The sequence below is a fragment of the Lynx canadensis genome, chromosome B2 (genome assembly GCF_007474595.2).
Source record: "Lynx canadensis isolate LIC74 chromosome B2, mLynCan4.pri.v2, whole genome shotgun sequence".
Lineage (NCBI taxonomy): Eukaryota > Metazoa > Chordata > Mammalia > Carnivora > Felidae > Lynx > Lynx canadensis.
The window spans coordinates 86,422,793-86,447,786 of record NC_044307.1 but is presented as its reverse complement, the minus strand read 5'-3'; the positions used below and the strand labels follow the sequence as shown (position 1 = coordinate 86,447,786).

The 24,994-nt window shown below is 33.1% G+C and overlaps 1 protein-coding gene across 1 annotated transcript in view; it reads right to left on the bottom strand.

The window, feature by feature from the left end:
• The window catches only part of MANEA (mannosidase endo-alpha), a 63,743-nt gene that overhangs the window by 25,445 nt on the left and 13,304 nt on the right, over nt 1–24,994 (bottom strand). The window contains exons 2-3 of the mRNA XM_030315991.2: nt 23,868–24,446; nt 1,585–1,694 (exon numbers count right to left, since the gene is read on the bottom strand). Of these exons, the coding sequence (XP_030171851.1) occupies nt 1,585–1,694; nt 23,868–24,408 (651 nt within the window). The 5' untranslated portion in view covers nt 24,409–24,446. The remainder of the gene's footprint in view (nt 1–1,584; nt 1,695–23,867; nt 24,447–24,994) is intronic.

The window sequence follows — 24,994 nt, the reverse complement described above, 5'->3', positions numbered from 1 at the left end:
ACTGCTTTACACCATACAAAAAATTAACCAAAAATGGATTAAAATCTTATAAATTTAGAAACTACAAAACTGGAAGATAACATAGGTGGCAAGTTCCTTGACACAGAGCTTAGCGATGTTAATTTTTTTTTTTTTTTTTGGATTTGACACCAAAAGCAAAGGCAACAAAAGCAAAAACAAACAAGTGGGACTATAGCAAACTAAAAAGGTTCTGCACAGCAAAGTGAAAGGCAACCTAGCAACTGGGAGAAAATATTTGCATATCATATATCTGATAGGGAGTTAATATCCAATATAAATTTTAAAAACACACAATCCAATTAAAGTTCTTAACATTTTTTCTAAGATATCCAGACAGCCAATAGGTACATGAAAAGGTGCTCATCATCACTTACTTAACGGGGAAATGCAAATGAAACCACAAAGAGGTATATCTTATACCTGTTAGAATGGCTATTATCAAAAAGATAGGAAATAACAAGTAATGTAGAGGATGTGGAGAAAAGGGAACCCTTGTGCACTGTTGGTGGGAATATAAATTGATTCAGCTGCTATGGAAAACACTATGGAAGTTCTTTAAAAAAAATAAACATAAAACTACCATATGACCCAGCAATTTCCTTTCTGGTATTTATCCAAAGGAAACAAAAACAAGTTTGAAAAAATACTTTAGCTTATTGCATCCTTACAAGCATATCAGAGACATTATAGGTTTGGTTCCAGACTAGTTCAATAAAGTGAATATTGCAAAAAATGAGTCAAATGAATTTTTTGGCTTCCCAGTGCATAAAAAAGTTATGCTTACACTACATACAGTGTAGTCTGTTACATTTGCAACAGCATTATGTCTAAAAAAAACAATGTGTCTTAATTAAAAAATACTTTACTGCTAAAAAGTGCTAGCCATCATTTCATCTTCCAGCAAGTCATAACCACTCATCACAGATTACCTTAATAAATATAATGCAAAAGTTTGAAATATTAAAAGAATTACCAAAATGTGGCAAAGAACATAAAGTAAGCAAATACTGTTGGAAAATGGTGCTGATATTCAGCACCAAAAAGTTGGTTGAATATTATTCAGCCACAAAAAAGAAGGAAATCTTGCCATCTGCTATAACATGGATGGACCTTGAGGACATTATGCTATGTGAATTAAGTCTATCAGAGAAAGACAAATACCCTATGATCGCACTTAAATGTGGAATCTTAAAAACAAAACAAAACAACCTCATAGATACAGAGAACAAATGTGTGGTTGGCCTGAGGTGGGTGTGAGGAGGGATGAAATGGGTGAAGATGGTTAAAAGGTACAAACTTCTAGTCACAAAATAAAAAAGACCTAGGTATATAATGTACAGCACGGTGACTATAATTAATGTTGTATTACGTATTTGAAAGCTGCTAAGAGAATAGATCTTAAAAATTCTTATCACAAGAAAAAATAATTTCTAATTGTGTGGTAATAAATGTTAACTAGACTTATTTTGATGATCACTTCACAAAATAAACACATCAAATCATTATGCTGAACACCTAAAATTAATATGTCAATTTTATCTCAATAAAAAATAAATTAAATACCTTCAGATTATATTTATGAGCTTTATCCAAAATAGTTGGTACCAAATCATCAGTATTTTCTCCATTTTCATCATTTGTACCAGGTGGGTACCAAGATAGGGCTAGTACACCTAATAGAAAAAACCAAAAAGAAAAATAAATACAGGAACAGGACTGATTGGAGGTATTCCACACAGATTTTTCTTAAAAGGCAGAACAAAGACCAAATTGGCAACAATAAAAAAGAAACATATTCCCATATAAGTTATTATTTTGTTACTTAAATATTACCTATGTCTATTTAATTACTTTGTATAGTCATATTTAAACTCTATCAGGTATGAATATATTTAATAAGTTTTACTGTATAGAATTTAGGTTTACAGAAAAATTGCAATGAAAGTACAGTTTCCATACATTCTCTTCCACACCCCCTCTCCAACCCACATATGGTTCCTGTTATTAATACCTTGCATTACTGTGGTATGTTTGTTACACATAATGAACCAATATTGATACATCATTATTAATCAAAGTCTACCTTTTGTGTTGTACAGTTCTATGGCTTCTGACAAAAGCATATTTGCCCACTGTTACAGTGTCATATAGAATAGTTTTACTGACCTCAGAATCCTCTGACATCCCTCTATTCATCCCTCCTCTCTCAATCCCCTGGACAATAATTGATCTTTTTAGTATCTCTATTGCTGTCTTTTCCAGGATGTTACATAGGTAGAATCATACAGTAACTTCTTCAGACTGGCTTTTGAAATTTAGTCATACATACATAACTAAGGTTCATTCATGTCTTTTTGTGGATTTATAAATCATTATTTTTTATTGCCACATACTATCTCATTGTATGAATGTGCCAGTTTATCCATTCAACTACTAGAGGATACCATGGATGCTTATTTGGGGAAATTATGAGCATTCAAGAAAAAAATTACAGTTTCTTCCTGTAGTACTTACTTTTGAAATGATAAGTTACAAAATAAGTATTAGAAACATAAGCCTGCAAAAAAAAAATCACTCACTTTGATGGAATATTTGAAGTAATTCAAACCCACATTAATATATAAAGCTATAACAGGCCATTAGAAAAATGCTACTAATTTCTACATTAATCAACATACTCTTTAAGGCATGGAGAGAAATACAATAGTACCAAAAGAGAAGCATGTGGAAATGCAGAAACTGCAAGGTTAGAAACCAGCAGAGAACTAAATTATAAGATTTAAACTTTAGAGTAAACATGCCATGTACAGAGCAGCCCCATCTATGGAAACAAAACAGAACTTTCATTAACATTTCCAAAAGAAGAAGAAGAAAAAGAAGAAGTGGTCGTCTATGTCCTCTATCCACTCTGAAAACAAGAATAGCATTAAGAACACAAGAGGTAGAAAAAGAACCTATAATAGGCTTTAGGAAAGCTTATGGCTAGTTACAAAGGGAATCTATTATATAGAGGGAAATGATGGTAAGAAAATGGTCTGGAAACAATTGATCAAACATTTAAGCTGCCTACTAGCCTAGTTTATAAAAAGAAAAAAAAAACACCACTAATGAAGAGTCACAATTAAGAAAGTTTCAACACTGGACCTATGAAAAAATCCTGCAAAAAATAAGAAAACAAGCATGAGACAAAATAATAAAGGAAGAATATATAAAAGATTATCCATGAAGCCTAGGAAAATTTTAAGCACAGAATTCTCCCATGAAATTCAAATCAAAAGATTCCTGTTCCTAGCAATAAAGATTAGGTTACATAGACCAACATTTCCAATGGCAAACAATTATTAAACAAAATACGGATTACAAAAAAAACAAAACAAAACAAACAAACAAAAAAAAAACAAAAAACAAAACTTCTCAAAGCCAAAGAGCTGGAGAATAAGGAATTATCTGTCCAAACTGAGGCAAAAACACAAAGAAGAGAAGTATCTGAGCAAGAACTTGGTCTGCTCAAAACATAATTGGCAGAAGTAAACTAACCCTCAAAACCAGTGGATTAAGTACCAGGTTGACAAGCTTGGGAAGTCCTCTAGCTTTAAATTTAAAGTGACTAGTATTTTCTACTGTACTGAATAGCATAGATAAAGAACATTTTCATTCTTACAGAAAGTTCTACTGGACAGCATTCCTAGATTTCTGATCCTCCTAATACCTGACCATCTCATTCTTGTCTGCTGAGTTTTCTTCCTCCCTATCCTCACTCAAGTTCTACTCTAAGGCTTGAGAAGAATGTTCTTTGTTCCTCCTTGTTACTCTGCTTCAGCTTTTTTATTCTGTCAAATTATCATTTCCACATGTCTAATTCTATACCCTTACTGTGCTCCACAGTCTAATTTATCTTTGCAGCATATCTTTTGGACTGTATCCCTCATGAGCTCTGAACACAAGTAATAGTCTGGGAAATAAGCCAATCATGGTCTTCCTCACAAGGAGAGTTGAGCCACTGACAATGGTAATGAACCTTCACAGCAACCAGCAAATTTTCTCTAACACACATAATCTAAGTATCATTTATAAATAAGATTACAGAGTATTTCTACTATTTCAACTGTATAGTGAAAAGGGATATTGAGGTCTATTCTTAGCACACTAGCATTTTATTAAATGCAGATCATGTCATATTGATCATGGTGTCCCTCCATAGCACTTATTACAGGGTCTTCAATATAAATGGTACCCAACCATTTATTTTATGAAGTAAAATGATGAATCTAAACAGGGTAATAGTTAAGATATGAAATCGGACAGACCTGGAGATTCAAGTTCTCATTCTCTTATTTGATAGGTGTTTATCTTTAATTAATTTTACTTAAGTTTCCATACTTGTAAATTGGGGATAAGCTCAGTTCATTCCCTAAGTGTTTTTAAAAATAGAAAATGCCTTACAAAGAATAAGACCCCCAAAAGTGATTATAAAAACAATAATAAAAAGACAATGGCAAGTAAATTAGGATACATTTAACTCCACAGAACTTATGATAGCTTCTCTTCGATATAGAGAACTTACTGTTTCTTTCAAACATATTAAACACTCCTTCAAACTAAAGATTTAGCAGAAACAAAGGCAAGCCCAGTTTCAGACATAAACACTATTATCACTATATAGGATGACCCATGTTCAACAAAAAGTATAAGGCATACAAAAAAGAAAAAAAAATAACTGTCAAGAGGCAAAGAAGTCAACAGAACCAAACTAGATATGAAACAGATACTGAAATCATTAAATAAGCAAGGTAAAATTACTATTATCAAAACATTAGAAGATCTAATAGGAAAGACAGCTACCATATGTGAATCAGCTGGGAAATATGCCAGAAATGAAAATTCTAAGAATCAAATAGAAGTTCAGGGAAGACAGCAGAGTAGGATGATCCCAGGTTCACCTCCTCCCATGGACACAGCTCTGAGACTATAGCTAACTCTAAGTAACTAACTCTGAAAATGACCTAAAGACTGGCAGAAGACCTTTCACAGTCAATCACAGACAGGAGGCTACGTCAAAAAGGGCAGGAGAGGTGGACACATGGTTGGGAACCAACCACCCAGGTGAGATTAACCACAAAAAGGACTTACACCACAAGCAAAGAAAGGAGAGGATTAGACCCCACACTAGAAGTACTGGGATATGCACTAGGAAATGAGTCCCCATCTGGCCTTGAAAACCTATGGGGCTGAACTTTAGAAGCTTTTAATATCACCAAGATTTAACTCCACATACTTTACAAGTCAACCGGGCTTAACTCCAAGAGAGTCAGATAGCAATAGGAAACTGAGTTCCGCCTTTAAAAAGCCAGCATAGTGCTCACTTCGGCAGCACATATACTAAAAAGCCAGCATAGTAAATGACTCAACCAAAGACACAGCACAATAGTAGCAGTTTGAAAAGTGCCTGGGGTATACCTGAAGGAGAATCACTTACTAATCTCAGAACACATGCTAAAGGAGTGGGAATGATCAGAAGACTTCTCCAAAAACAAAAGTACTAGGGGGTGCCATTTCTCTTCCCCTCCCCCATCCTAGATAGCTGGACATTTGCAGGAGCCAGTACTAATGCTCTACCTATCTTTCTAGCACTGTGTGCTATGTCCCCACATTCCCATGCAGACCTGCCAATCCAACCCTCCTGCCTTGGCAGGCATAACAACAAAGTGGTTCCTGCCCCACCATAACCTGAAAGCAGCCCCAGCAGGGATACGCACAACTACAAAGTGACTCCTGCCCTGGGGAGAGGCCAAGTAATCTCACACACCAGCATGCCCACAATTCTAGCAGCAAAGCCTCTTCACTGAGCAGAAAGAAGTTTTTCTGTTTGGTATCCCATAGCTGTGGCAGACAGGCTAAGAGCAGACAGCCTGACTGCTGACCCTGCCCACCTACAAGCCTGCAGAGACCTCAGACTTCTTAACTGCACTGCGACCAAACCCTGCCTAGTGTGCCCACAGCAGGCAAAGTCAGTCACTGCAGCTGATTGGGCCAAAGGTAAATGAGGTTCAGGCACAATAGTAGGGTGCACACAGCCTGCAAAAGAAACACCACAGGAGCACCTGTTTCTGGTGACCAGGAGGGACTGAGCTACAGGGTATCACAGGACCTCTTCTATAGAAGGCCACTATTTTTAAGATCAGGAGATGTAGCTGACCTCCATAATATATGGACACAGAGAGTCAAGCAAAATGAGATGACAGAGATGTCCCAAATGAAAGAAAAAGACAAAAATCACAGCAAAAGAGTTCAATGAAACTGAGATAAGCAAAAATGCCTGATAAAAAAAATTCAAAGTAATGGTCATAAATATAGTCACTGGAAGGGCACCTAGGTGGCTCAGTCAGTTAAGTGTCTGACCTCATCTCAGGTCATGATTCTCACAGTTCATAAGTTCAGGTCCCGCGTCGGGCTCTGTGCTGACAGCTCAGATCCTGGAGTCTGCTTTGGATTCTATGTCTCCCTCTCTCTGCCCCTCCCCTGCTTATGCTCTCTATCTCTCTCTCAAAAATAAATAAATATTTACAAAAATTTAAAGATAGTCACTGGACTTACGAACAGAGTGGATGAATTCAGAACTTTTACAAAAATACACGTATAAATCAAAAGAACCAGTCAGAGATTAAAAACAAATACCTCAATAGCTGAAATAAAAAATAATTAACAGCGAATTAAAAAGACACAGAAAAACAGATCAGTGAATGGAAGACAGGGTAATGGGAAGCAACCAAGCTGAACAGCAAAGAGAAAAAAGATTAATAAAAAGCAGTAAGACTAGGTTAAGGAAACTCATCATCAAGCATAATAATATCCACATTACAGAGATAACAGAAAAAGGAGAGAGAGAAAGGAAGAGAAAATTTACTTGAGAAAAATCAAGCTGAAAATTTCCCTAATCTGGGGAAATAGACATCAGTTTCAGAAAGCAAACACAGTTCATAACAAGATGAGTCCAAGACATATAAGTAAAATGGCAAAAAGTAACAATAGAGAATTTTTAATTCAGCAAGCAAAACAAAACAATTACATATAAAGGAAACTCCATAACCCCAACAGGTGATTTCTCAGCAGAAACTGTTCAGGCCAAAAGGAAGTGGCATGATCTATTCAAAGGAATGAAAGGGGAAAAAAAAACAAACAAACAAACAAAAAAACTTGCAACCAAGAATAATCTACTCAGCAAAGTTATCATTCAGAATAGAAAAAGAAGTTCTTTCCTAAACAAAAACTAAAGGAGTTCATCACCACTAAACCAGGCTTACATGATAATGGGAATTCTTCAAATGGAAAGAAGATGCCATAACAAGTAGGAAAATTAATAAAGAAAAAATTTCACAGGCAAAAGCACATATATAATAAAGGTAGGAGATGAATCACTTATAAAGCCAATACAGTGGTTAAGACACAAAAATTGATTTTACATCAATTATATTTATGAAAATCATTCAAAACATACATAAAATAAAAAGATAAAATATGACACCATATATATAAAACAAAGGGAGAATAATAATTTAGTGTTTTAGAATGTATTCAAACTTAAGCAACCATTAACACAACTGCATACATGTTATATATGATCCAATGGAAACCACAAATCAAAAACCTATAATGCCCCCCACACACAAACACATACACAAAGAATCCAATCCAAGCCTACCACTAAAGAAAGCCATCAAACCAAATGAAGATAGAGAAAAACTATACCAAAAAAATTAACAAAATGGCAATAGGTACACACATATCATTACTTTAGAACAAGACTCACCTATATTCTGCCCACAAGAGCTTCACTTCAGACCTAAAGACACATACACCCTGAAAGTGAAGAACAGCTGGAAAAACATATGCCATCCAGAAAACAAAACAAAAAGAGCTGGGATAGCAATACTAATATGAAATAAAAACAAAACAACATGAACAAAACTAAAAAACAAAAAACACTTTAAAACAAAGACTGTGGCCAGAGACAATTAAGGGCATTACATAATGATAAAGGGACCAATCCAACAAGAAGATATAACAATTGTAGATATGTATACAACCAAAGCACCTAAATATATAAATCAAATATTAACAGACAGAAATGGAGAAATTGACAGTATTACAATGGTAGAGGTCTTTAACACTCCACTTACATCAATGGATAGAAAATCCAAACAGAAATCAACAGTGAAAAAGTAGCTCTGAATTGACACATTAGACCAGTTGTGAATTAACAGATATATACAGAATATTGTATCCAAAAACGTAAGAATATCCATTCTTTTCAAATGTACATGCAACATTCTCCAAGACAGATCACACATTAGGCCACAAACAAGTCTCAATAATAGTATGAAACTAGTAGTCAATTACAAGAAAAAATCTGGAAAGAACACAAATTTATGGAGGTCTAACAACAGGCTACTAAACAGGGAAGAAGTCAACCCTGAAATCAAAGAGGAAATCAAAAAACACATTGAGACAAATGAAAATACCATTCCAAATCTTTGGGACAGAGCAAAAGTAGTTCTAAGAGACAAGGTTATGGCAATACAGGTCTATCTTAAGAAACAAAAATCTCAAATAACCAAAACCACACCTAAAAGAGCTAGAAAAATAACAAATGAAGCCCAAAGCTAGTAGAAGAAATAATAAAGTTTAGAGCAGAAATAAATAAAAAAGAAAAAAAAAAACAGGAAAAAAAAAGATCAAAGAAACAAACTGGTCCCTTGAAAAGATAAACAAAACTTATAAACTTTTAGCTAGACTCATCAAGAAAAAAAAGAGGCCTCAAAAAAAATGAAATCAGAAATGAAGGAGAAAGAACAACCAACACCAAAAAAAGTAAAGCATTATAGAGAACAGAATGAAAAATTATGTATCAACAAATTGGGATAACCTAGAAGAAATGGATTAATTTCTAGAAACATATAATCTGCCAAAACTGAATCAGGAAAAAATAGAAAAATTTGAACAGGCCAATGACTAGTAATAAAATTGCACTGGTTATGAAAAAAAAAAACAAAACATCAAATGTTCAAATGAGATCTACAGGTGAATACTATCAAACATTTAAACAGTTATTACTTATTCTTGTCAAACTATTCCCAAAAAAACAGAAGAAGGAAAACTTCTAAAATTCATTCTATAAGTCCAGCATTACCCTGATACCAAAATAAGACAAAGACATCTCACAAAAAGAAAACTGGAGGCTAGTATCTCTGATGAACATAGATGCAAAATCCTCAACAAAATACTAGCAAATACAATTCAACAATATATTAGAAAGATCATTCACCACTATCAAGTAGGATTTGCTCTAGGGATGCAAGGATGTTTCAATATGTGCAAAACAAAGTTTTTCCTCTATCAGGAATAAAACAAGATGTCTACTCTCACCACTTTTGTTAAATATAGTACTGAAGTCCTAGCTGCAGTAATCAGAAAAGAAATAAAAGGTATCAAAATTGTTAAGGAAGAAGCTGTCACTATTTGCAGATGATGTGATACTATATATAGAAAACCATAAAGACTACACCAAAAAACTACTAGGAACTGATAAATGAATCCAGTCAAGTTGCAAGATATAAAATTAATATACAGAAATCTGTTGCATTAATTACAAAGTAGCAGAAAGACAAATTAACAATTTCATTTGCAATCACACCCAAAATAATAAAATAGCTATAAACTTAACCAAGGAGGTAAATGACTTATACACTGAAAACTCTAAAACATTCATGAAAAAAATTAAAAAGAACATAAATAAATGGAAAAATGTTCCATGCTCATGGTTTGGAAGAATTAATGTTGTTGAAATGTCCTATTAATATTGTTGAAATGTCCTAAAGCAATTTACAGACTCAGTGCAATCTCTTATCAAAATACCTACAGAATTTGTCACAGAACTACAATATATAATCCTAAAACTTATACAGAACCACAAGACCTCAATGAGCCAAAGCAATCTTAAAAAAGAACAAAGTTGAAGGTATCACAATCCCAGATTTCAAAGTATACTACACAAAGCTGTAATAATGAAAACAGCATGGTATTAGCCAAAAAATAAGATGCATACAAGAATCGAGGACCCAAAACTAAACCCATGCTTATATGGTCAATTAGTCTATAACAAAGGAGGCTAGGATATACAATGGGTAAAAGACAATCTCTTCAATAAACTGCACTGGTACAGCTAGAGAGCTACATGCAAAGAAATGAAACTGTACCACTTTCTCACAGTATACAAAAAAAAAAGAAACTCAAAATGGATTAAAAACCTACATGTGAGACCTGAAATTGTATCCCACAATATGTTTATTGCAGCATTATTTATAATAGCCAAAAATCCCTAAAAGAAAATAGTAATAATCTCTTTGACATGGGCCTTACCAAAATTTTTCTAGTTAGGTCTCCTTTGACAAGGGAAACAAAAGCAAAAATAAACTATTAGGAGTATACCAAAACAACAACAACAACAACAAGTTTTTGCACAGTGAAGGAAACCATGAACAAAATGAAAAGGCAACCTACTGATAGAAGACATGTGTAAATCATGCATCATATAAGGGTTTAATATTCAAACTACAAATAACTTTTACAACTCAATACCAGAACCAACAACAAAAAAAAACCTGACAAAAAAATAATTTAGTTAAAAAATGGGCAGAAGACTTGAGTAGATACCTTTTCCAAAGAAGACACACAGATGGCCAAAATATGAAAAGATGTTCAACACCACTAATCATCAGGGAATTGCAAGTTTAAACCATGAGATATCACTTTACTATTGTGCGAACGGCTAGAATCAAAGACAGGAAGTAACAAGTCTTGGCATGGATGTGGAAACAAAAGAATTCTTGTTCACTGTTGGTGGGGCTGTAAATTGATGCAGCCACTGTGGAAAACAGTATGGAAGTTCCTTAAAAACTTAAAAAAAAGAAATACCTAATGATCCAGTAATTCTACTACTGGGTATTTACCCACAGAAAATGAAAACTCTAATTCAAAAAGACATATGCACCCTATGTTTATTGCAGCATTATTTACAATAGCCAAAATATGGAGGCACACCAAATGTCCATCAACAGATGGATCACTAAAGAATATATGGTGTATACATATGTATACACACACAATGTGATATTATTCAGCTATACAAAGAATGAGGTACTGCCATTTGTAACAACATGGATGGACCTAGAGGGTATTATATTAAGTGAAATAAGTCAGGCAGACAAATACCATAAAATTTCACTTATGTGTGGAACCTAAAAAATAAATGAACAAAGAAGAAACAAACCCCAAAATATAGAGAACTGGTGGTTGCCTGAAGGGAGGGATGTGGGGGGAATGGGTGAAATAGATAAAGGAGATTAAGTACAAATTTACAGTTAAGAAATAAATAAGTCACAGAGATGAAAGGTATAGTATGGAGAAAATCATCAATAATGTAGTAATAACATTGTAAGATGACAGATGGTGACTACAGTTATAGTAGCACTGAGTAATATATAAGATTTGTTGAACCAGTATGTTGTACACATGAAACTAATACACCACTGGATGTTAATTACACTTCAATAAAAAGAAGAATCAAATAGAAATACTGGAAATGAAAAACATGTTAAAAGATGAGGAATATCTTCAACAAACTCATGAAAGGATTGAACAGAGCTGAGGAAAGGGTCAATTTCCAGTCACATAAAATTACATTAAAATATAATATGACTAAGGTAAAACACACATGTAACTGAAAACTCAGAAGAGGTAGAAGGTATATATGTCGAAATAATTGCTAATTATGCAAAGTTGATGACAGACACAAAACAACAAATTCAAGAAGCTCAGAGAATATCAAGCAGAATAAATACCAAAACCAACAGATACACACATGTTTAAACTACTAAAATTCATAAACAAAGAAAAAACATTTTAAAATCAGTGCAAAAAGGAAACATACAGGACGTAAAGATATAAAAAGTTTTGTAAAACTTACAGTATACTTCTCATCAGAAACCATGATAGAAGACAATGGAGCAGCAGTTTTAAAGTTCCAAAAGAAAACATAAACCTACAAAACTCTTCCTGCTGACAATTGTATAGCAAAGGAGACATTCAAAACAAAGGATATAAACAATACTTGAAAGATTAATATTGGTTCCTTAATTACTTTATAAGATGAATGATTGCTTAAAATTGTCATCAACAAGCTATTGTCCATGAGCCAAATCTTGCCCTCTGTAAGTCTTGTATACATTTGTCTACATATGGCAACTTTTACACGATAATGGCATAGTTGAGTGGTTGTAAAGAGATAATATGGGCCACAAAACCAAAAATATTGCTGGTCCTTTACAGAAGATGTTAACCAATATCTGGTCTAGAAGAAAAACAACAGTAATGTACACCATTTTATATACTAGAATGACAACAATAGCAAAAGATATGGGAGGAAAAAACCAGGAATATATGTGGAGAGGTCCTTCTGCTACATATGAAGTATATGTTATTTGCAAGTACCCTGATCATATAAAGGTATATTTGGTAAATCTTATGTCAACAACTAAAGAGATAAGAAGTAACACTAAGCAAATGTGGTGTACATGGAATCATAAAAAATGTTCAACTAACCCAAAAGAATACAGAAAAGAAAAAAAAAAAAAACAGGAGAACAAAGAAATTGAGTAAATAGGAAGTAGCTAATAAAGCAGATTTCAATCAATATAATCATAAAAATAATCACAGTGCAAACAAGTCTAAGCATACTATTTTAAGGACAAAATTTTCAAATTGGATTTAAAAAAAAAAAATCAAGACCTGACAAAAGAATGATTTCCTTGCACACACACAACAGATACGTTAAAAGTAAAATAATGAAAAAAGATTCACCAGGCAAACACTAATCAAAGAGAGCTGGAATTGTTTATATTAACATCAAAGTTGATTTCAGAACAAAGAATATTACCAGCACTAAAGAGAGATACTTCATAATAATAAAGGACTCTGTCTAAATGATATAACAGTCCTAAATGTTTGTGTACCTAACAAAAGACCTTCAAAATATAGAAAGCAAAAAATGGCAGACCTGAAAGGGGAAATAAATAAATCTACAATTATGCTTGAAGACACATCAACACTGCTTTATCAATAATTGATAGAACAGGTAGATAATTGGCAAGGATACAGAAGACTTGAATACTATCAAGAACTTTAACTGACATTTATAAGACAATCCAACAGCAGCACAACAACCTTTTTCAGATAATGAAACCAACTGTTCATTTACTGAAAGGATCAATAATATTAAATATTAATTAGATATATTGACCAAGAAAAAAAGGAGAAAAATATTAGCAAAAGCATGGATGAAAGAGGTAAAACATACAGAACATACAGACTTTGTACACTTTAAAACCATAATAAAGAGATAATACAAGCAACTCTGCTCATAAAACTGACAAATATGATGACACTGACCAGTTATTTACAAAATATAAGGACCAAAACTCACTCAAGAAGAAATAAATGAACATAGGGGAAGTGAAGGAAAATAAGATAAAAAGAGAGGGAGGCAAACCATTAAGACTCTTCAATAAAGACAACTGAGGGTTGCTGAATGGGGATGTGTGGGGAGATGGGCAAAATGGGTGATGGGCATTAAGGAAGGCACTTGTTGAAATGAGCATCGGGTATTATATGTAAGTGTTGAATCACTCAACTCTATTCCTGAAATCAATCAATAAAAATAAAAATGTTCTTGGAAGAAAAGGGGGGGGGAACACCTGGCAAAGCTAAGCAGGCTAGCTTTCTTTATTTGCTTGGCTTTTAAAATATTCTTCTGCTGAAACCCTGAATTGACCATTGTTTTACTTATTTGTAATCAAACATAACTGGTTGAACCATGTTCTGCTAGCACAGCTTCAAAAAAAAAAAAGAAAGAAAGAAAGAAAAAAGGTAGTAAAGGGGATCAGAACATGCCATCCCAAAATATGCCGCTCTGGCATATTGACTATTTTGAGCTGAAGGTACTTGAGAAACTGCAGATGCAGAAGGGCTCTCTGACTTTCCCCTTTCTACCTAAAAGCAGGTTGATCATAAAATTTCCCATGAGAAAGTTGCCGTCCCTGTACCAGAAAGAGAGTATCTTATCTCCTGAGACTGGGAGTCAACCCTGCAATGGACCTGCAAAAACAAACCTACTAAAATAACCCTTGAACTTCTATTAGTTTCCCTCCTACACTTCCTGTTCACTGTCCCACAATCTACTGCCTTGAGCCCAAACCCCTTTGTCTGGTCACATCCCCACAATTTATTGTTCTCTGTGTAAAAAGGTCCATAAAATTTTAAGCCTACCATCTTCTTCAGGTCTTCATTTCTCTTCTGAGGACTTTCATATAAGCATCGGAAATATTAAATAAATATGTATGCTTTTTTTCTGCTAAAAAAAACTGATGACCTGAATAGTCCTAATAATGAAATTGAATTTATAATTAAATAATGAAACCACCAAGGCAAGATAGTTTTACTGATAAATTCTATCAAATACATAATAGGAAATAATGCCAACTCAACTCTACTCTACTCAATCTCTTCCAGAAAAAAAAAAAAAAAAAGAGGGAGGTTTTCTTAAATCATTTTATGAGGCCAGCACTACTTTAATAACAAAAAGACAAAAGACATCTCAAGAAAAGAAAAACTACAGATCAGTATACCAGCTGAACATGGATACAAAATCTTTCTTAAAAGATTAGCAAATAGAATTTAGTAATATATGAACAAAATAATAAGCCATCAACAAATGGAGTTTATTCCAGTAATGAAAAATAACAGTCGGTATCTGAAAATAAATCAACATAAGTCACCCTATTAGAGACTAAATGATTAAACAACCAATAGATAAAAGAAGAAATCATGAGGGAAATGTTTCTAAACATTTAGAAATGACTAAAACAAAAACATAACATACCAAAATTTGTGGCATATGGATAAAATAGTGCTAAGGGAGTAAACTGACAGCTATAAATGCTTTACATTAAAAAAAAAAAAAAAGAATGATCTCATCAACCTAACTTTACAACTTAAGGAACTAGAACAAGAAGAAAAAAAACTAATCCTAAGGCTTGCAGAAAGAAGGAAATAATAAAGATTAGAGCAGAGGTAAATAAAATAGGCAATTAAAAAACAACAGAGAAAAATCAATGAAAATAAAGGTTGGCCCTTTCAAGAAATGAACAAAATTAATAAACCTTTAGCAAGATGGACTAAGAAAAAAGAAGATACAAATTACTAAAATCAGAAATGAAAGTGGGGACATTACTCATAATTTCTACAAAAATAATGATTATCAGAGAGTACTATGAACAAATACATGGCAAAATATTGGATACCCAGGTTGAAATGTACAAATTCTAGAAGCCCAGGGGCACCTGGAGTGGCTCAGTGAGTAAAGTGACTGACTTCAGATCAGATCATGATCTTGCAGCCTGTGAGTTCAAGCCCCGCCTCAGGGTCTGTGCTGACAGCTCAGATCCAGGACCCTGCTTCAGATTCTGTGTATCCCTCTCTCTGTCCCTCTCTCCCACTCACACTGTGTGTCTCTCTCTCAAAAATAAATATTAAAAAAAAAACTAAAAAAACCCCACAAATTCTAGATGCCCAAATGCTACCAAGACTAAATTATGAAGAAATAAACAGAACAGACTTATAACTAGCAAGGAAAATGAATAAGTAATCAAAAACCTCCCAAAAAAGAAAAGCCCTAGACCCAATGGCTTTGTAAGTGAATTCTATCAAATACATAAAGAATTAAACCAATTCTTCTCAAACTATTCCAAAAAATTAAGGAAGAGGGAATACTTTCTAACTCATTCTAAGGTCAGCATTACCTTAATACCAAAGCAGACAAAGGCACAAAAAAACTAGAGCACTATCGCAAATGAACACTAATGTAAAAATGCTCAACAAAATACAGATGGTACCAGACATAAGACGGTTCAAGTTAAGATATTTCATCTTTAAGATGGTGTGAAAGTGATAGGCATTCAGTAGAAACCATACTTTGAATTTTGATATTTTCCCAGGCTAGCAATACGTGGTAACATACTTTCTTTTGATGATGGGCAGCAGTAGTGAGCTGCAGCTCCTAGTCAGCCAGGCAATCATAAAGGTAAAAAACCAATACATTTACAATGTATATGTAATATACAATGTACGCTTGCAATACAGTATTCAGTTAGTTACACAGACTTCTAACACTTTAGTATAAAATGGGCTTCCTATAAGATGATTTTGCCCAACTGTTGGCTAATTTAAGTGTCCTGAGCACATTTAAGGTAGGCTAGAATAAGCTACAATGTTTGGTAGGTGAGGTGTATTAAATGCATTTTCGGCTCATGATATTTTCAACTTACTATGGGTTTATCAGGAAATAAACCCGTCCTAAGATGAGGAAGATCTGTTATTACCAAACAAATACAGTAGCATAGTAAAAGGATTACACACAATGATTAAGTGGAGTTTATTCCTGGAATGCGAGGATGATATAATATGTGGAAATCGTATGCACATTAACAGATGAAGGGGGAAAAATGATCTCAGTTGATATAGAAAAAGCATCTGACAAAATTCGACTCTTCATGATAAAAACACTCAAAAACTTAGAAGGAAACTACCACAACACAACAAAAACTACACACACACACACACACCCACACACACACAACCCACAGTGCCAACAGTGAGATTTAAAGATTTTCCTAGAAAATCAAGACAGGATGGCCCTTATACCACTTCTATTTAACATAGCATTGAAAGATCTAGACAGAGCAATTAAGAAAGGAAAGGAAAAGACATCCAAGTTGGAAAGAAGTAAAATTATCTGTTTGCAAATGAAGTGATCTTATATATAGAACACTTACAAGGTTGTACTAAAAAGAAAAAAGAATAAGTAATTTCAGCAAAATAGCAGGACATATCAACATACAAAAATTGGTTGCATTTCTATACTAACAATGAAAAATCTGAAAAGGATATTGCAAAAATAATTCCAATAGCATCAAAAAGAATAAAATATTTGGGAATTAACTAAGGAAGTGACAGATTTGTACAATGAGAAACACAAAATATTGCTAAAAGAAATCAAGGGCCACAAGGAAAGACACAGGGGGAAAAATGTAACCTAAAATGGAAACACCATTAGGCTATTAGTGGATTTGTCTGCAGAAACTCTACATGGCAGTGGAGAATGGAATGACATATTCAAAGAGCTTAAAGATAAAAATGGCCAGCCAAGAACATCTCCAACAGTTATCCCTTAGATATGATGGACAAGTAAAGGTTTTCTCAAACAAAATCGGAAGGAGCTCACCATCACTAGATCTGTCTTGCAAGAAATACTGAAAGGAGTTCTTTAAGCTGAAATGAAAACAGGCTAATCAGCCTCATAAAAACATATGAAAGCACACAACATGCTGGTAAAGCTGAAAATTATACAGTCAGATGTAGAAAACTCTAACTCTGTATTAGAATGATGTATTAATACTCAACTATAGTACCAAGGCTAACAGAAAGCTGGAAAACTATAGCTACTATAAATTAACAAATAACAAAAAGTAGATAAACTGTAATACCAATATAAAAAGTAGGAGAAAAAGGATGGAGAAATTTACAGGCAATCAGTGGTAAGTTACTCTCAGCCTAAAATGTAGCCCAAGAGTAACCACAAGAGAAAAACCTAGAGCAGATTCACAAAAGAGAAAAAAAGGTGGAAACTGACATACCACCATGGAAAATAATTTATAAAGGTAGGCAGAAACAGAAAAATAAAACCAGAAAGCAATTAACAAGATGTCACTAGTAAGTCCTTACATATTAATAATTGCTCTAAATGTAAATGAATGGAGTTCACCAATCAAAAGGCATGCAAGTAGCTAGATGGATAAAAAATAAGACCCAGTTATGTGGTGCCAATAAGAGATCCACTTCAGCTTTAAGGATGCACAGAAGATTCCAAGTAAAAGGATAAAAAGATATTCTATACAAGTGGAAACCAAACAGAAGTAGGGATAGCCATACTTGTATCAAAACAGTTAGAAAATTTGGAAATATGTAGAATCTAAACAAACTCCTGAACAACCAATAAGCGAAAGAATAAATCAAAAAGGGAATCAAAGAATATCTTGAAACAAATGAAAACAGAAACAAAACATACCAAAACCACTGAGATGCTGCAAAAACAGTTGAGACAGAAATTTATGGCAACATATGCATACATTAAGAACTAAGAAAGATTGCAAATAAACATTATAACCTTATACCTCAAAGAAGTAGAATAAACAGAACCAAGACCGCAGTTAGTAGAAGGAAATAATAAAGTCCAAAGTGGAAAAGACCAGAAAAATAGAAAAAAAAAATCAACAAAACAAAGAGCTATTTTCTTTGAAAAATAAACAAAACTGACAACCCTTTAGCGAGTACTTATGACAGAAAAGACTCGAATAAATAAAATCAGAAATGGATGAGTAGAAAGTGCAATTGACTACAGAAATACATAGACTCATAAGAGACTACTATAAACATGTACATGCCAGCAAATTATAGAACCCAGAAGAAATGAGTAAATTCCTACAATCCCATAACCTTCCAAAACTGAACCAGGAAGAAATAGAGTCTGAACAGAATGATAACATGTAAGGAGAATGAATCAGTAATCAAAAACCTCCCAACACAGAAATATCCAGACCAGATGGTTTCCCTGGTAAATTTTCGCAAACATTTAAAGAAGAATTAAAGCCAATTATTCTCAAACTCTTCCATAAAGTTGGAGAAGGAAACACTTAAAAAGTTATTTAATGAGGTAAACAATACTCTGATGACAAAGTCAGATAAGGATCCTACAAGAATAAAAAACTACAGACCAATGTCCCTGATGGACACAGATGCAACAATTCTAAACAAAATATTAGCAAACCAAATTCAAGAATTCATTGAAAGGATTATATCATGACCATGTGGGATTTATCCCTAGGATTCAAGGATGGTTCAACAATATATGAACCAATAAATGTGATACGCCAGATTAATAGAATGAAAAATAAAAATCATATGATCATCTCAAAAGATGTAACAAAAAAACACTTTTGACAAAATACAACATTCTTTCATGATAAAATTCCTCAATAGATTGAGTACATAAAGAACATACCTCAATATAATAAAAGTAATATACAACAAACACACAGGTAACAGCATACTCAATGGAAAAAATGGAAAGCTGTTTCTGTAAGATCAAGAACAATACAAAGGTGCCCACTGTCACCACTCTTATTCAACATACTGTGAGTCTTACCTAGGACAGTCAGGCAGGACAAAGAAAAAGCATCCAAATAGGAAAGGAAGAATTAAAATTGTTGCTATTTGCAGATGATGTGACATGATACACTGAAATAAAAAAACGGTTGGGTCTAACCAATGAATACAATAAAATTAAAGGATATAAAATCACAACACAGATATTAGTTGTTTTCCATACACTAACCATAATGCATCTGGAAAAAATTAAAAAAAAAAAAAAACTACCCCATTCACACTAGCAACACAAATAATAAAATACCTAGGAAGAAATTTAATCAAGTAAAAGATCTATGAAAACTACAAGGCTTTTCTAAATGGCATAAAAAAATTGGAAGGATATCCCATGTCAAGGATTTGAAGAGTTAATATTGTTAAAAGGTCCATGCTACCAAAGCCATTTATAGATTCAACACAATCACTATCAAAATTCCTATGGCATTTTTTAAATTTGTTTTTTATTTTTTAATTAAAAATTTTTTTTAAATCTTTTTTTTATTTTTTAAGAGACAGAGTGTGAGTAGAGGAGGGACAGAGGGAGACACAGAATCCAAAGCAGGCTCCATGCTCTGAGCTGTCAGCACAGAGCCCAAAACAGGGACGGAACTCATGAAACATGAGTTTATGACCTGAGCTGAAGTCAGACCCTTAACTAACTGAGCCACCCAGGTGCCCCAGCATTTCTCACAATAGAAAAATCAATCCTCAAATTTGTATGGAACAACAAAAGATCCCTTTATAGCCAAAGCAATGATGATAAAGAAAATCAAAAGTGGAACCATCATACTTACTGATTTCAAAGTATACTACAAAGCTATACTAGTTAAATAGTACAACCCTGGCCTAAAAACAGGTACTTAGGTCAACAGAACAAAATACAGTACCCAGAATTAAACTCCCACATATACTATCAACTAATAAATGATAAGGGATCTAAGAACAGTCAATAGGGAAAGGATAGCTTTTCAATAAATGATGCTGGGAAAACTCGATAAACACATGCAAAGAAAATTGGACCCCTACTTACACCACCCGCAAAAATCACCTAGAAATGGATCAGACTTAAACATTTGGATAGGATATCCAAAGCACAAATGTAAAACAAAACAAAACAAAACAAAACAAAACTTAAGTGGGACTACATCAAACTTAAAAGCTTCTACACTGCAGAAGCAAGAATTAAGAAATTAAGAAAATGAGGAAATTAAGAAAATGAAAACACAAATGAATTATTGGTAAATAAAAGACAAATGGATAATGGGTTAATATCCAAAATATACATAGAATTCCTAGAACTCAGTAACACACAAACAAACAAACAAAAAACCCACAAAGAATCCAATTAGAAAATGGGCAAAGGAACTGAAGAGGTACTTTTCCAAAGATGACATGCCAATAGGTACATGAAAAGGTGCTCAACATCACTAATACAAGTCAAAACCACAATGAGATATCATTTCACACTTGTAACAATAGCTATTATCAAGAAAACAAGAGATAACAAGTGTTGGCACTGTTGGTGGGAACGAAATTGGTTCAGCCACAATGGAGAACTGCATAGTTTCCCCCAAAAAAGTTAAGAATAGAACTACCATATGATCCAGTAATCACAATTCTGTGTATAAATCAAAAGGAATTTAAAATTATCAAAGATATACACTGTATACTGCAGCATTAACACAATAGCCAAACTGTGTCCATCAACAAGTGAACGGACAAAGACATGGTGACACACACATACAAATATATAAATAAAGTGTGACAGATCACACTTTATTTACATTCATATCACATTCATATACATAAAACAGAATTACACATATATACATATATGTGTGTGTATATAAATAAAACAATACTCTTCAGCCACAAGAAAAAGGGAAATCCTGCCATTTGCAGCAACATGGATGGATCTTGAGGACATTATGTTAAGATAAGACAAATACTGCCAGATAGCTCCTATATGTGAAAGGTAAACAAAACAAAACAAATGAAGAAACAGTAAAATGGTACCTGCCAGGGGCTCAGGAGTGGACAAATGGAAGAGATGTTGTTCAGGGTACATGCTTGCAACTAGTACATGAATAAGACATGGGCATTTCATATGCATACAGTGATTACAGACAGCAAAACTGTATTAAAGACATTAAACTTGCTAACAGACTAGATCTTAATTTTTTCCACCACTAGAAGAAATGATAATTACGAGATGTGATAGAAAGGTTTGCTAATGCCTCAATGGTAATCGTATGAAAACATGTATATCAAATCAATGTGCTATGTATCTTTAACTTACGGCATGTTAAATGTCAATAATATTTCAATAACAAAGACTATAATTCAAGATAAGAAAATAATTTAACTGATAAGAAAATAATTTATTTACAGATGGATTATGATGTCACTTTTATTACTATCAAATGATTTTTTTTTCCCAGAAAATCTACCAAAGAGAAAAAGGATTTGCATCAACAGTGAAACTGTGAACATTTATAATTAAGATTAATTGCATTGACTTTTGTTTTGAAACAATTCATGTTCACACATATTACGTAGTAGTAAAATAATATACGGGGAAAAAAGGTCTTCATAAACTTAAGATAGGCATAAAACTAAATATAAACTGAAAGTTTTCTTCCTAATCACAATTAAATTATAACATACAAAGTATGTCATTTATATATTATTTCTTTATATGAAAAGTATCTGGGGGGAAAAACACTCATTGCATTCTGTTCAGTTTGCATGAAAAAAACCTTGAAACTTCCACGGATATCAATTTTTTGTCAAGAACTACTAGTATAGTCATAAACAAATCAACATTGTAATAACAAAAAAGCCTCAAATGTGATATAAATTCTTTGCACAAAATAGTTAAAAAGTCATTTGCAAGATCCTCTCCACAAAAGTAAATTGTAAGCAGAGATAGCAGTCAATGCTGTCTGAATTTACCAATCCTATTTTATGTCATATTTTATATCCTAGAACACAGAGCTGGAGCTGGCCAGAAAGCTAGATTTTTTAAAACCAGTTGGAAAAAAAATCAATTACAGAAGAAAGTCATCTTGCACACAATTGATGCAGATTCACAGAATTCTACATTGTTTTGCTCATGAAAAAGCCTTGCACATCTCCATATATGTTTCAGCTCAATAAGTTTGTGCCTTTTGTACAGCTATAAAAATGTGAAAACACTCAATCTGTTCTTGTGGTCCCAGTGCTATGGAGACTGGGAAGACACAGGAAACATAACAGAGAAGTTTTGTTTTTTGTTTTTGTCTTTTTTTAAGGGTAGATTAACAAATTGAAGAATTCTCAGGCATCCCATTTTAATTTTTTCTTATGAATTACTTGTGAGATAATGTGACTCTATGTAAATGTGTGCAACTGGAGTGCCAGAAGTTAGAGGGAAGAAAAAGCTGCAGGGAAAAAACAATACAAATAACTACAGACTTCTTATCAGTTAAGTTAAAGTGTATATTGTAAATTTTAAAGCAATCATACAATAAATAAAATGAAGGGACATCTAATAAGTCAGAAGAAAAAATAAAATGGAATAAACATATTTATACAAAAGAAGGCAGAAAAAGAGGAAAAAGGAACAAAACAGATGGAATAGACATAAAAAACAGCAAAGAAAGCATAATTAACCATATCACTATTACATGAAATAGAAATAAACACAGAAAGTTAAAAAGAGATTGTTAGGCTAGTTTTAAAAAACAGAAAAACAAGACCAAATTGTATACTACATGTCTAAAATTTGAAACAGTACAAATGTCCATCAAGATGAATGCAGAAACAAACTGCCACAATCATACAATGGAATACTACTCAGCAATAATGACTCAACTACTGATACAGTTAACAGCATGAGTAAATTTCAAAATGATGTGCTAGGCAAAACTTCACACACACACACACACACACACACACACACACACACACGTGCGCACTGGCTGATTCTATTTCATAGAGTCATATGTAGAACATTCACAATTATTCTACACTGATAGAAATTAGATTTAGTTTCCTGGGCAGGAATGTGGGTGTGCATAAGGGAAGCATGACAAAAGTTTCTGGGCTATAGAATATTTTACTTCATGTTGGGGTAATATTTAAACAGGTGTATACCTTAGAGAAATATCACTGAGCTATATACATAAAGTGGGAGAATTCATTGCCATCTTATGTTAACCATAATTTAATAAAATTAAGAATGTTAAATTAGGAATCAAAACTATATCCAGAAATGTTCCAAAAGTTAGAAATTAAACACAGTTTAGTGTTAAAAGGTGGTTTATCAGATGTTTAAGAACATATGTATGTATATACAGCTTAATTTAGAATCCATGTTTAAAATTATAATTAACAACAATGTGAAGACTAATCAGTAACTTAAATATTCTACAAAAAATTCTTTATACATACACACAATCACATGCCTAAACACACACACATAAAGTAATTACCAATTGAAGCTGAGTACATTTGTTTCATGTGAGTTTCAATGACAGAAGGATCCCGAGAGCTGTAAATTCCCAACTCAGGGTAAAAGCTGGAGCCAATGTCATCCGGGGGATTATGTTTCCCTTGTGGATAATTCTTGGTTATTCTAGGGTCCCAATGCTTCAGGATTGGATGGTTCCAATGTATATATTTACCATCAAATTGCGGATTTCCATACCAACTGTAATAAAAGACATGCAAATAATAATTCAGAGGTCGCAGCTCTTCCAGGTAAGGTTCAGAGGCTTTGGAAGGTTTCAGAGTGATTTCAACACTTTTTAAATTCTTGATATTTGTTTCACTGTTGATTTTGTCATTGTTTTGGGAATCAAGGTTTTTCCCTAAGTGAGTTTGTTGATGAAGTTCTGGAAGAAGTTCAAGTCCAAAAGGATCTCCAAAAGTAGCTTTATTTGGTCTCAGCATTTTTAAACCCATCATCAGGGAGAAAATAAACAGAATAAAAAGTGACAAAATGATGCAAGTCCTTCTTCGAAATTTTGCCATGATGACATACTTTAAACTCCAAAATGGTAAGTGTTTAGCTGTAATTTATTGAAAAGTGGTAATTAGTAAGTAGTATTGACAAGATTATCCAATGTATTCAAAATGAAAACAAAAATCTGTAAAGTTCATTACATTGAAAGATTTTAAAAGTTCATCATATTAGTTGTATAATCAAAAACTGAGATCTACAAAATAGTCTATATATGGCTAGATTAAATAGCAGTATTTATTTGGAAATATCACAATTACATTTTATGTTTTTATGTTTAAGTATGTATATACATATATGTATAGGTATGTGTGTATATGTACATAGGTATATACACACATATGAATAAAATATCTTTATGTACAAATTTCTGGCTTGGGGAAAAGTTGACATTGATTTATAAAATACGACTTTCTATGATAAATCATGCTGTTGTTATTCCAAAGAATCAAGTTCATAACAACTAATCCTGATAGAAAAGACAGACAAGTTAAACATAATCAGCAAGTAATTCTGTCTCACACATACACAAATACTTTCTATAAACTGTTACTTCCATTATGCATATATGCAAGAATTACTAAGATGAGCAAGCAT